The sequence below is a fragment of the Amphiura filiformis genome, chromosome 16 (genome assembly GCF_039555335.1).
Source record: "Amphiura filiformis chromosome 16, Afil_fr2py, whole genome shotgun sequence".
NCBI classification, from domain to species: Eukaryota; Metazoa; Echinodermata; class Ophiuroidea; order Amphilepidida; family Amphiuridae; genus Amphiura; species Amphiura filiformis.
In genome coordinates, this window is record NC_092643.1 from 44,476,621 (window position 1) to 44,490,407 (window position 13,787).

At 37.2% G+C, this 13,787-nt stretch overlaps 1 protein-coding gene across 1 annotated transcript in view; it reads right to left on the minus strand.

Annotated features, from left to right (window-relative positions):
• LOC140136050 (uncharacterized) overlaps window positions 1-13,787 on the minus strand; it is a 163,705-nt gene that overhangs the window by 46,172 nt on the left and 103,746 nt on the right. Inside the window, exons 24-31 of the mRNA XM_072157753.1 lie at window positions 13,052-13,128; window positions 11,744-11,995; window positions 10,572-10,676; window positions 9,761-9,823; window positions 8,947-9,189; window positions 3,230-3,472; window positions 2,328-2,558; window positions 689-772 (exon numbers count right to left, since the gene is read on the minus strand). Coding sequence (XP_072013854.1) covers window positions 689-772; window positions 2,328-2,558; window positions 3,230-3,472; window positions 8,947-9,189; window positions 9,761-9,823; window positions 10,572-10,676; window positions 11,744-11,995; window positions 13,052-13,128 — 1,298 coding nt within the window. The remainder of the gene's footprint in view (window positions 1-688; window positions 773-2,327; window positions 2,559-3,229; window positions 3,473-8,946; window positions 9,190-9,760; window positions 9,824-10,571; window positions 10,677-11,743; window positions 11,996-13,051; window positions 13,129-13,787) is intronic.

Genomic DNA, 13,787 nt, shown 5'->3' on the forward strand with positions numbered 1-13,787 from the left:
TTATATAATACTCAATGAAAATGTAACAATTATTGCTACCTCAGAATTTTCAGATGACTCAGACAGAGGCAAGTACAAACTATGACACTGTGATCAATTCAAAAAAGGCCTCATTCTTGCTGATGAAAGATGGAGTCATCTGAAAATTCCAAGATAGGACTACTTTCTTGTGTTTGGATCAAAAGTTTTAAACTTTAATCATTCATATACCAATGAAAATGTAACAATTTTAATAACTCCATGGGTGATTCTTACTCCATTACATATGCTGAAAAGATAATTGTCCAAATGAGGAATGATGAATATATGATCCCAACATCCATGACCTATGAACTGGAGATGTTCAAATTATAACATAGCCCATACCTTGTGTTTTAACGCTCTTGGAAGATACACTTTCATCATAAGCCCCTGATTTTAATAAGCAGTTCATTGTTTTCTTTATTACTTTATTTTATCATTAACAAGAAGTCCATTTATATAATAATTATGTTTTTACAATAATTGTTTTACAGTACACCATCGGGCTATTCCAGTTGAAATACATACACCTCTTATGAAAAATATGACCTCTGACACAGGGGTGTAGATTTCAAAAGGAGTGGCCCATTCAGCATTTTTTAATATGATCTGTAACATTGAAATAAATAATTTGCATATCTCTGCTACCAATATACCATGATATTACCTCCTCTAGTGTATGCTGATGTTCATCCTTGTATGCATTCAAGTCAGACTCCAACCTTCTGCCCAACTCTTGATACTTTGAGCACTGCAAAACAAAAGTGAAAACATCATGAAACTGGATGAATTGAAACTGCATGTAAGAATTTTACTGCCAATCAATGGTGTGAAAGAATCACTAAGGCATATCATATCTTGCCATCTGTCTATAAATTTCTATGTCAACATCATCATCTGTACTTTCCTCACAGTCATCCTCCTCCTCCGCCTCATAGTCATGGTTATAATCATTGTCAATGTCGTCTTAGGAGATTACAAAATGGCCCCAAATCACTGACATGTAAGCCAGACAGGCTACTAGATATTTGATACCAATGCATTATATATTACATAAGCAGTGCTACTGGAAGTTAAGGGGGACTGGATTTCTAGCCTGACAAGCTATTGAAATTGGCTTGGACATTAATTGTCTCCATTATTGTTTCCATTATTTTCATCATCATTACTGTAAATGACATTTCCACTGTATTAGAATTTCACATTTTGGAGAGAATGAATGTTTCTGTGACATCAAATTTTTCTGAATTTGTGCATTTCCTTAGAGGCCTATAGGAAGAAAAAAATTCATGTGCACCAAAATTTTGCCAAACAACTGTACTTGCGAAATTCCCAAAATTCTCATGCACACAAACATTTTATGCTTTGCAGTATTCAGTAGTGCTGTCATTGACATGTTTTTTCTTAACGTAAATGTACAGCAATGACTCGGTTGAGAATATCAATGAAGTTCAATCGTATATATACCACATAAATGTGACTGACTGTTATTAAATCGCAATCTCTATGGAAAAATATAACCAGGAAATGAATAAAGGTTAGCGAAAATGCCGAGTACGATAAACAATGGCCACATCTTTCCAAAAATCACAAATTTTACCACTATTTTGTATGTACCATGTGTCATAAACCATGTCGATAAATGTTGTAATCCAAATTTTATGTCGACATCAGCAACTCTCCCTGATGTCGACAACATGTCGACATAATTACATGTCGATGACAGCACTAGAATTGATTTCAGATCAAGCTAACTTAGGGAGGACAGTTTTTATGGTCTACTGAGCTCAGCAATGCTTTGCTGTCTTCGATAGCGCATTGTATCGGAGAGGTACCTGGCTTTTATCAAAGCCCAAGCCCATTAAAGCCTGTAGCAAACTATGTTAGGCTCCGCTCAATTGGCAACCCTGCTCCGATACAACGCATTGACCAAAATATCGATCAAATCAATTTTACGACCATGCTTGAATGAACAACCCCTTGAAACCTAATTACACCACTTTATATAAACATAAACTTACACACATTATTTACATTCTATTGAGCGCAGACATGCTTATTTAATGACCACTTGAGTAGTTGATGAGTGGGTCGTTATGTACTTACTGAACACAAAGGAAATTGATTTTGGTTTTACCATTGACCGTGTTTATAATCCTGCTGCTCTGCTGAACGCTCCGATAGATATCAGCAAACTCAGATACTGTTCGCTTGTTCCTATCGAACGCTCTAGCGTACATGAACCATTATCGAAGACAGCAAAGCATTGCTGAGCTAAGTAGACCATAAAAACTGTCCTCCCTTACCTCTTGCTGTGACTGTCCTAGTCTAGAATTCAAGCTCTCTGCATTCTGTTCTGCCTCCTTTAACTTGGCTCGTATACTTTTCAAATCAGCCTTGAGTTTATGCACATCATTATTTAGAGATTCCACAGTCTCATCGCTTGCCTTGATGGTGTTCATCTTATCTTTTAGTTGTTGTTGGAGGTTAGTGAGATCTTGCTTCTGCTTCTCAATGGATTCATCCTTCTGCTTCATCTGGATCATATCAAAATCAATTGGTTTTCATTTATTTATATATTATAGAAAACAGAGCACAGGTGAAACTGGCCCATAATAAATTTAGAGAGCGACAAACTCAGAACCTGTCGGGATTGAACCAATGCACTTGAGATATCTGATCTTGGAGATAATCACACACCACACACACAGCTACATGAACTTCGTTTATGAATCTTACATTTGTACCAGTCATGAGCAATTCTGCTAAAGTGTCAGTGGCCAAAAACAATGTAATATATTAAGAAGCCTGGCATAAGACGAGACAAGACACCAATGTATTATTTGTGTCAACTGATGTATAAAAATGATTCTCTCGAGCTTGCATCCTAATACTCTGATTTTCATATAGTAACATATCGTCGGATGTATTACATAGTGACGGATATCAAAACTGGGGTGTTTTACATTGTGACGGAAATCAGTAAATTTTTGCCAGATTTTCAAGCTTTCAGTGATATTTTTGGATCATTTTCGCCTCCAGAAAAAAAAGCCCCCAACCAACCATACTTTAAAAGTCTGTCCACCATAAAACATAACCTTTTTTTATTGCCTTACTGAGATAGTCTAACATTTTTAAATAACTTTCCATGCAGATGCACATAACAACTGTTGACACGCCTTTATCCTAAAATAAACATTTATCTCACCTTATATGTAAATTCCGACACCTGCTTCTCAAGACTTTGAATACTAGTTGCCGACGTCCCTTCTAATGTCTGTAATTGTGATACAACATGGCTATATCTATCCTTGTAATTGTTTAACTCAGTGTTAAGTTCTTCCATTGAATACTGATTCTGTTGTAGTAAGTCTTCATAACTTGCTATCTCCTGTTTGGCATGGGCAAGGGCGTCTTCTGTTTCCTCTAATGTATGATTATTTTGTGAGATCTGTAAAGGAAATAATATCAATAGTCCAGGCCCTAGCTAGAACCCGGCCTACACCGGATAGGGCAGAGATTTTGACACTTGATTTGGGTTATTGGACCTTTTCTTAAAGCGGCTGCTAATTCGAGAGCTCCAAGATGAGCCGCCATGGCCATTTTGAAAATTTTAAATTTTAGTTTTCACTCAATATTCATGTGTAATACATCATTCTATAGGTTTTTGCATACAAGGAATCAATTTCTGACATTATTTTTATGATTGAAGGTCAGTATAACATGTTTACATTCAAAATGGCACTTAATGGTTGCCAAAAGATGGGGTTTTCATTAAAATGCATTTAGAATTCAATATTTTAACTTATTTGATGTTAAAAATAACCATGGGATGCTGATATTATGGTCAGTTGTCTATGTCATTTCTATCATCTCCTAGATATGTTTAAAAATCAAAATGGCTGCCAAAATGGCCGCCAAAATAGTCTTTTTTTTTCATTAAAATGTGTTACAGGAGTATTATAAAGTACCAGATTTACAATGAAATGGTGCCAAACATTGTGTTCTTTTGTATTCAAAGTATCCCTCTGGTAAAGGGGTAACAATATGACATCGGCATCAATTAATATTATCTCATATGGGCATGTAAACATTCAAAATGGCCGCCAAAATGGCTGCAAAACATGATTTTTTTCATTAAAATGGTATTTAAAACAGCATTTTAATAGATGTTGTGTTAAATATTTCCATGGAACGCTGATATAATGTTAAAGGGATATTTCTATCCCAATTTCTTCCTGCTCATGTGTTTTTACATTCATAAAAGAATCTTAAATCCTAAATTTCATGCAAATCGGACATTCCGTTGGCGAATTATGGACTATAACATACCGTATATTTCAATGGTCCATAGGATTGTGTGTTATACTTTCGTTGGCGACAGAATAAAATTCAAAATCGAACATGTTGGCCGGTTTCTCTGGAAAGGGAATATATTTGCAAGATTCTTCTTGCACATGATCATTATGCACCTAGTATATAAGGGGTCCCGTTGGTATGAGCATGCCGGCAGAATCATTTTACGACAGAATGTTAACCATATGCCATGAAGCTGAAAAATGACATCTCCTGTAAAAACTGGTATCTTGAAAGTTGGTGTAACAGTCATTTAAAAGAATATGACTGTTACACCAACATCCAAAATATTATTTTGGTGGCCAAGTTGAATTTTAAACATGCCCAATTACCCATAAGTCCATGCTGTTTTCCTATTACTGCTATGCTATAATGATTATGTGCGAAAATACTCTCCTTTTATGGCACCATCCCTTGAAAACCAGATACCTAGTGTCGCTGTAACAGATTTTGATGAAAAATAATATTTTGGTGGCCATTTTGGGAGTCACTTTTATTTCTTTGAACTTACCCATGGGATAATTTTGAATGACATATTTTACGTTACCCTTCTGCCACAAAGATATTTTTGGATCTCGTAGAAAGCACTCATGTGGCACCATTTCCTTCAAAAATCAGATAAATTACATGTTGTTGAGACATAATATTATCAATTTAAAAACTACTTGCATGGTCATTTTGGAGAAAAAAGAAAGGAAAGAAAGCACTATTGTTGCACATAATACATTATGTAAATTGTAAGTTGCTGGAAGGTATGGGTCTTGCTTAAAATGCCATATAGTTGAAAGCTTTCCATCCTGTTTCTGTTTTATGGAATTTGATGGAAAACAAAAATAGACTATGGGGCAGGTTGGCCCACTTGTGCTGGGGCAGGTTGCCCCCATTGTGTTTATGGGCAAGAGTTATGCATACTTTCTCCATTTCACCCATTTTGTGTCAAATGAAGCAAAATACAATTTACACACCAACACTAGTCAGTTCCATGGATAAAATTGTTCAAAGGCGGAGTATAGTACAAAAAAATCTATATTGTTGTCCTATTTGAGCACTTTTTGACTGGAAATAGCAATATTTCAATATCATATTTCTTTATAATTGGGAATTTGTACATAAAAAGTAATTCATCACTCAGAATAGTTAATAATGAACAAAAAAGTCAATTACAATTGTTATCCACAGCCTTTCAGTTTTTCGTTATGGGTTTTATAAGATGATTGGTTAACGTTATTTCCTTGATTTTAGCTATTTCCTCAAGAATGACCCATGATGGCATAAAATGAATTTTATTTTTGATTATCTTGGAACTATGATAGGTGATATCTTACCGCAGTTGTAACTTTAGAATGTTTTATTGGAAAGAAATATGGCAATAACACATGGTTGTGCATAGAGGGCCAACCTGCCCTGTTTGGTGGGCCAACCTGCCCTGCCTGTTTAATTTTCTTTTCGCTCTCTCCTACAACTACTATAACTTTTGTATAAGTCACAGAGCCATATAAATTTGTTAGCATTTACCTAGAGTAAACAGCTCTCAAGTATCAAATTGATCATGAGAGCCTCCTAACCCACAAACTGAGCTCTCCAGATAAGTGGGGAAAAGGGGCCAACCTGTCCCGGTCTCCCTTACTAGGTGCATAATGATCATGTGCAAAAGGAATCTTGCAAATTTATCTTATAAATTTATAATTTATATCTAGAGAAACGGGTCGAAATGTTCGATTTTGAATTTCATTCTGTCGACAACGAAAGTATCACACACAATCCTATGGACCATTGAAATATATGTTATAGCCCATAATTCGCCAACTGAATGTCCGATTTGCATGAAAATTTGGGTTTAGGTTTCTTTCATGAATGTAAAAACACATGAGCAGGAAGAAATTTGGATAGAAATACTCCTTTAACATTATATCAGCGTTCAATGAAAATATTTAACACAACATCTATTAAAATGCTGTTTTAAATATCATTTTAATGAAAAAATCATGTTTTTGCAGCCATTTTGGCGGCCATTTTGAATGTTTACATGCCCATGAGATCATATTAATTGATGCTGATGTCATATTTTTACCCCTTTACCAGAGAGATACTTTGAATACAAAAGAACACAATGTTTGGCACCATTTCATTGTAAATCTGGTACTTCATAATACTCCTGTAACACATTTTAATGAAAAAGACGATTTTGGCGGCCATTTTGGCAGCCATTTTGATTTTTACACATATCCAGGAGATGATAGAAATGACATAGACAACTGACCATAATATCAGCAACCCATGGTTATTTTTAACATCAAATAAGTTAAAATATTGAATTCTAAATACATTTTAATGAAAACCCCATCTTTTGGCAACCATTTGGCAGCCATTTTGAATGTAAACATGTTATACTGACCTTCAATCATAAAAATAATGTCAGAAATTGATTCCTTGTATTCAAAAACCTATAGAATGATGTATTACACATGAATATTGAGTGAAAACTAAAATTTAAAATTTATCAAAACGGACGCCGGCGGCCATCTTGGATTTCTCGAATTCGCAGCCGCTGTCGCAAAAGCACCTCTGTGATTCGTTAACCTCAAAGGTCCAATAACCCAAATCAAGTGTCAAAATCTCTGCCCTATCCGGTGTAGGCCGGGTTCTAGCTAGGGCCAGGACTACAATGCTCTGCATGCTAACCATAGGCTTTAACATAAAAAGTCCCATATTTTGAGATATTTTCTCAAAATATCAAGTGCTATTTTAAGAACCACTGAACCAATACTAGGCTCAAAAAAGGAGATTTGCTTTAGGGAGCGAGTTGACGCAGCTGTTGCACCATTGAATCCTGGGTTCAAAACCTGGCTGTGCCCAAGGAGTCAGGTCTGCATGTGCACTTGGTACCGATCCTGATCCATGCTCGCTCCAGCAGGTTTTCTCCATGTATCTCCGGTTTTCTCCTGCTTTCAAATTTGGTTGATTAGTTGTTTAGTTATAAAAAATTCACTTCACCTGATGGAATTTGGGGAGCTGCACAGATAATTGGTGAATGTTACAATCTAAGTGCGGATTGATTTGTACAGGGTTCGGCTTAACCAGCCTAGTTCATGGGATCTGATTCTGATGATTCACCAGTGGCAACAAAATTACAGCGTTTTGAAACCTCTGGAAAAATCTGCTATATAAATCTAAATTTTTTATTTCACACCCCTCCAAAAGAAAACACCTGCTGTGTATTGTCTCCCCTGATCATTGGGCTATTTCATTAAAAATTCACACTACTCCTGTAGAAGATTTAATTAAAGTCTTCCACAGACAGAGTATGAGTTTTGAATAGAATAGCCAATTGGCTAACTTCCATTTCAAATACTTACTCCAGTTGTGAAATATATAGGTAAAGCGATAATACAGGGGGGGTATGGATTTCAAAATGATTAACTCTGACCAGTTACATTTGAAAACATACTCCCCCTGTGGAAGATATTTCCAAAATCTTCCACAGGGGTAGTGTTAATTTTAAATGGAATAGCCCATAGACTCACCTGTTCCAGTGCACTTCTATGGACCTGTTGTGTCTTACTCAAATCTGTTGTTAGATTCTCTATACTCTGCTTATACTTCACACTTAATCCATGTGACCATTGGGCTATTTCTTGCATACTACCCCTGTGGAAGATTTAACTAAAGTCTTCCACAGGGGGAGTATGAGTTTTGAATAGAACAGCCAATTGGCTAACTTCCATTTCAAATACTCACTCCAGTTGTGGAAGATATAGGAAAATATAAATACAGGGGATTATAAGTTTCAAAATGACCAGTTACATTTGAAAAACATACTCCCCCTGTGGAAGATATTTCCAAAATCTTTCACAGGGGTAGTGTTAATTTTAAATGGAATAGCCCATAGACTCACCTGTTCCAGTGCACTTCTATGGACCTGTTGTGTCTTACTCAAATCTGTTGTTAGATTCTCTATACTCTGCTTATACTTGACACTTAATCCATGTGTTTCTTGTAAGGCAAAAAAAAAAAAAGGTTCGTCTCAAAGCTTGCGCAGCGTTTGTAAAATCCCACGATTTGACAAAAAACATATATGAAATTTGTTTTATTTCAAAAAAAAAATTTTATAGTTTTTCCAGGAAAAATCAGCGAAAATCAGACTTTTTCTCAAAATACCATGAAAAAAAAGTCGGGAATCATGAAAAAAAAAAAAAAAAAAAAACGCATTTCGCATTTGTTTTTAAATTTCTCGTGAGCTTTGAGACAAACCTTTTTTTTTTTGGCCTAATCAAGATCACTGGGCTATTTCATTTAAAATCCACTCTACTCCTGTGGAAGATTTAGTTAAAGTCTTCCACAGACAGAGTATGAGTTTTGAATAGAATAGCCAATTGGCTAACTTCAATTTCAAATACTCACTCCAGTTGTGGAAGATATAGGTAAAGCCATAATACAGGGGGAGTATGGTTTTCAAAATGATTACCTCTGACCAGTTACATTTGAAAAATATACTCCCCCTGTGGAAGATTTTGTTTTATCTTCCACAGGGGTAGTGTAAATTTTAAATGGAATAGCCCATAGACTCACCTGTTCCAGTGCACTTCTATGCACCTGTTGTGTCTTACTCAAATCTGTTGTTAGATTCTCTATACTCTGCTTATACTTCACACTTAATCCATGTGTTTCTTGTAATCGAGATCCTTGCTCTTCTAATTCACGCTTCAGCTCGTTGATCTGAGCCGTTCTACTACGTTCTTCTTCTGTTCTAAGTTGTTTCTCCTGTTGGATTTCAGCTTGTAGTTTACTGATGGTAGAGAGGTGATCTTGGACCTGTATAACAGAACGGACATTAATCGTTAGCCAGGCATTAGAGCTAGAATTTACTAATAGTCAGAAACACTTTCTGGCTGCTCTTTGTTTGCCGCGTACCAAGCCAGTAGCATGTCCTCTGTGAATGGTCCATTGTGCCCCCATTCACAAAGGACATACAGACATGCTATTGGCTTGAACAGGTGCGTGTGCAACAAAGAACACCAATGCAATAGCCAGGATGTCTCAAAACTAACAACTTCCATTTTACATGCATGTAGTGGTAGCATGTCACATATGACCTCATTGGTGAGAAAAGTTTGTGCTAGATCAGGAAGAGACTTACAAATATAAGAGAATCTTATATTGAATTCTTTCCTTGACAGGAAGCCAATGAAGGGTACACAAAAGCTGTGGCGAGCTCTGGTCTAGTCCACAAGTGAACACCAATCACACAGCTTTATTTTGCAGGCGTTAAGTTCCCTAGTGTTGTATAATATTAGTTAGCACTTAGCGTAATCAATACTTAATGGGGACCAGGCAGTTGTGCTTCTTATCTCTTTAGGTATACAGGTTTGTGATAAATACATACCTCTTGTCTGACTTCTTGCAATTGATCCTGAATCTGTTGAGTAAACCTATCATCAGATGCAATCTGGAAAACAATTAAAAAGGATTTGATTCATCTTCATCTCAAATTATATTTACCATCGCAATTTGTGTTGATGGTAAACATTGTCACTATTATATCATAGTACTGCATGCAATGAACAACATTTTTTTTCTTTTTCACAGGTTGTGATATCCAGATATTCCCATATCAAAGCTGATATAAAGGCTATAACAGGGTCTATGCTAAGTGCATGACCTAATGATGGCAGACTTTTTTGCATGACCTGATGATGGTAGACCTTATCAGAGGGAACTTCACGATCATCTGCGATCATGAAAACAGATTCAACCAATCAATTTCTGGCAATTTTAAATGCACATTTGCCCACAGTGCATTGCCACACAGTGGACCTCCTCATTCAATATGCTGCGTAAAGTACGATCAACACGGTTAATGATCGGTGTACAAAATCATACCACACCATTGAACCCACTGTCACCAGTATGTGATTGATTGTGATGTGTTTGTTTACTGCACACTACATCTTTCTGAACTAATTCTATTGTTAACCCTCTGAGCAGTACCTGCCGATCTAACATTGCCTGATTGGTCAATTACGTGATATCTTCACTTTAATCACCAATCAGAATGGAGCTTTGCAAATAATTCACCCCAATTTTTTTGTGTGGTGAAATTATTCTAACAATGTTGCTGATTGGTCTAATTGATAATGAAAACTTCTTTTTTGGCCAATCGGCAGGTTGTTCTCATGGGGTTACTGCGCATTTACCTTCCTTTCCCTCTGTGACAGGTCATCTTTGAGATCTTGCGATTCCATCTGTAATTCTTTTATTCTCATCTGTAACTGCTCTACTCTCTCTTCTCTGGTTTGTAACTGAACAAAAAAACAAATAAATAAAAAACCATAAATATCAAACAAACAGATAGCTGTGATTATACAAAAGGTTTATAGCAGAAGCTCCTTCTGGGGTGAACCAAACCTGCCTGGTTATGAAATAAACCAGTGAATTTGACAGACGCAAATTGATGTTTTAATGTTATTGCATCAATTAGCACCTGTGAAATTCAGAGATAATCTTGTCACTGATTAAACTGATAACCAGGCAGGTTTAGTTCACCCCAGAAGAACTGCTCTGGAGGGGCTTCCTCTTTAAAAGACATCCATGATTAGTAGGATTCTTGCATGGTTTTAATTCTTAAGAAAACAAATGTTTTTGTGCCCAAGTAGATCTCTGCTGATGCTTATCTTGTAAGAGTTTTACATCTGTGGAAGATGTTCTTTATGGCCACCAGAAATGTTTATAGAGGCCGTCAGCCTTTCGTCATCTTGTGGGTACAAATGATCTGTGTGTTCATCGCCGGACACACAGCTGTTATCGCGCATCAACACGGTGATTTTGCTGTTCACGCATGGAGATCGAACGACCACCACAGCGTGTACCCACAAGATGGCGGCATATGACATCATGCTGACGGCCTCCATTGAACATAGGCTACTGTATTGTTTGTAACATTTTTATTGAAAAAAGCTTCAAAATCGGTTGCTCACTTCCAGGATCACATTCAAGATGGTGGTGCCCATGGAACGATGTGGAACATGATATTTTTGTGGTAAATATACCAAAATTACATCCCTATGCACCACTACTCCATACCATAAGGTACGATAGAAAGAGCCAGCGGTACCTATCAGGGCACCAATAGAGGCCGTCAGCCTTTCGCCATCTTGTGGGTACAAATGATACGCGCGTGTTCATGCGCCAGACGCTACGCGCAGGGCGCACCTTGCCACGCAGCTGTTTTCACGCATCGACGCAGTGATTTTGCTGTTCACACATGGAGATCGAACGACAATCGCATCGTGTACCCACAAGATGGCGGCATATGACGTCACGCTGACGGCCTCTATAGGGCTATAAGACCTATAAGATCATGCCTTACCTCTTCCAAAGATCCATGATACTGCTGTTGTGCTGTGTCTAATTCTGACTGCAACTTAATAATACTCTTATCTCTACTAGCCACCTCATTCTGACACGTCCTATGTTTTTCCTGCATGATAGTGATATCCATCTCCTGTTGCTGTACGCGCTCCGCTAGCTTGAGTAGCTCCTGGGCATCATGCTGAGCTTGGATGGATAGCTTGTTGTTGTCTGACTTGAAGTGTTTTAGTTCTTCTTCGACTTTCACCACCTAAATAAAACAATTGGTAATATATGTGATGTGAACAGTGATGTCATTTGTTTATATCCTACTTACGTAATATGTTACCTGCTAAAACGAAATGACTATAAAATCACAAGTTGGTAGTTTCGAGAGATCCTGGCTGACTGCGTTGATGTTCTTTGTTTACCGTGCACCTGTACAAGCCAGTAGTATGTCCTTTGTGAATGGCCCATTGTGTCCTCATTCACAAAGGACATACAGACATACTTCTGGCTTGAACAGGTGGCTGTGAAACAAAAAACACCAACGCATCAGCCAGGACGTTTTGAAACTACCAACTTGCGAGTTTATGCTAATTTTGTGGTAGTCGGACACACATGTACTTTAAATTTATAGTCTGGGCAAGCGAAGCATGTTTTTGCACTTTATAGCTGAAATACTCTGACCGTGATGCTGAGAGCAGAAAACAGATCTGGGGATGCCCCCCCCCCTTTCTACTTTCAATAAGGCCTGCAACTTTGTGTGTGTTCAGGTTTGACTTGTCTGATACATGGAACCACCATTTACATGGGATCTTTTGAGCAACAAGATGCCGGATACCCACTTTGTATGACGGGGATTCGATCCATTCTGGGTGCCTCCCCTTCATTCAGCGGGTGGGGATGGGCAACTCGACATGAGGGTTATTTCTTCTTCTTTTGAATTACTAACCTCATCATGACAAGCTGCATACTGTTGCTGAGATTCGGCCATGTCTTCCCTTAACTGGGCTATCACCTGATCTCTGTCTAAAATGGTTTGCTTCATACTGGTAATGTGTGTGTGAATTACTAACCTCATCATAACAAGCTGCATACTGTTGCTGAGATTCGGCCATGTCTTCCCTTAACTGAGCTATCAACTGATCTCTGTCTAAAATGGTTTGCTTCATACTAGTAATGTGTGTGTGAATTACTAACCTCATCATAACAAGCTGCATACTGTTGCTGAGATTCAGCCATGTCTTCCCTTAACTGAGCTATCAACTGATCTCTGTCTAAAATGGTTTGCTTCATACTAGTAATGTGTGTGTGAATTACTAACCTCATCATAACAAGCTGCATACTGTTGCTGAGATTCAGCCATATCTTCCCTTAACTGAGCTATCAACTGATCTCTGTCTAAAATGGTTTGCTTCATACTGGTAATCTGAAATAAAACAGTGATAAAATACACAAATCATAATATTCAGTGTTTCAAACAGGAAAATCATACAAACGTATTTGTTTTATGCTGTGTCATGTAAGCAGTCGCAACAAGCACAACAGTCTTATTCCTAATAGTGTACACCACTGGAATAAATAAAAAATATGCTCATTGTGATTGCTCAGTATGATACTGGCTTCAATGTTTATTAAACATCACTTACTTGCCAGGAGCATCCTCCAGTGGTAACACCCATTTCAGCAGTGTTGCTAGAACTTCTCAGTACCAAGATTGTGGTAAAATAAGCTATGCTGTGGCCAATGACTTTTAAGTACTCCAATTTTGAGGTAACCAAATAATAACAAACTTAACACAGCGGCTACTGTAAATGTCTCTATGTGTATTACATAATAATAGGACTGTAAAAACAGTAATACAATAATAAACAGATAAAGGAAAAAATTACACCATTAAGATTGAAAATACTGTGTAAAAAGATTAAGTCTTGAGACATAACTTAAACATATTCAGGGATGGAGACCGTCAGATGCTACTGCGTAGATTGTTAGAGAGGTGTGCTACTGCAGAGCCAAAAAGAACTTGGTTGAACAGAGGATAGGTGTGTTCAATTGGC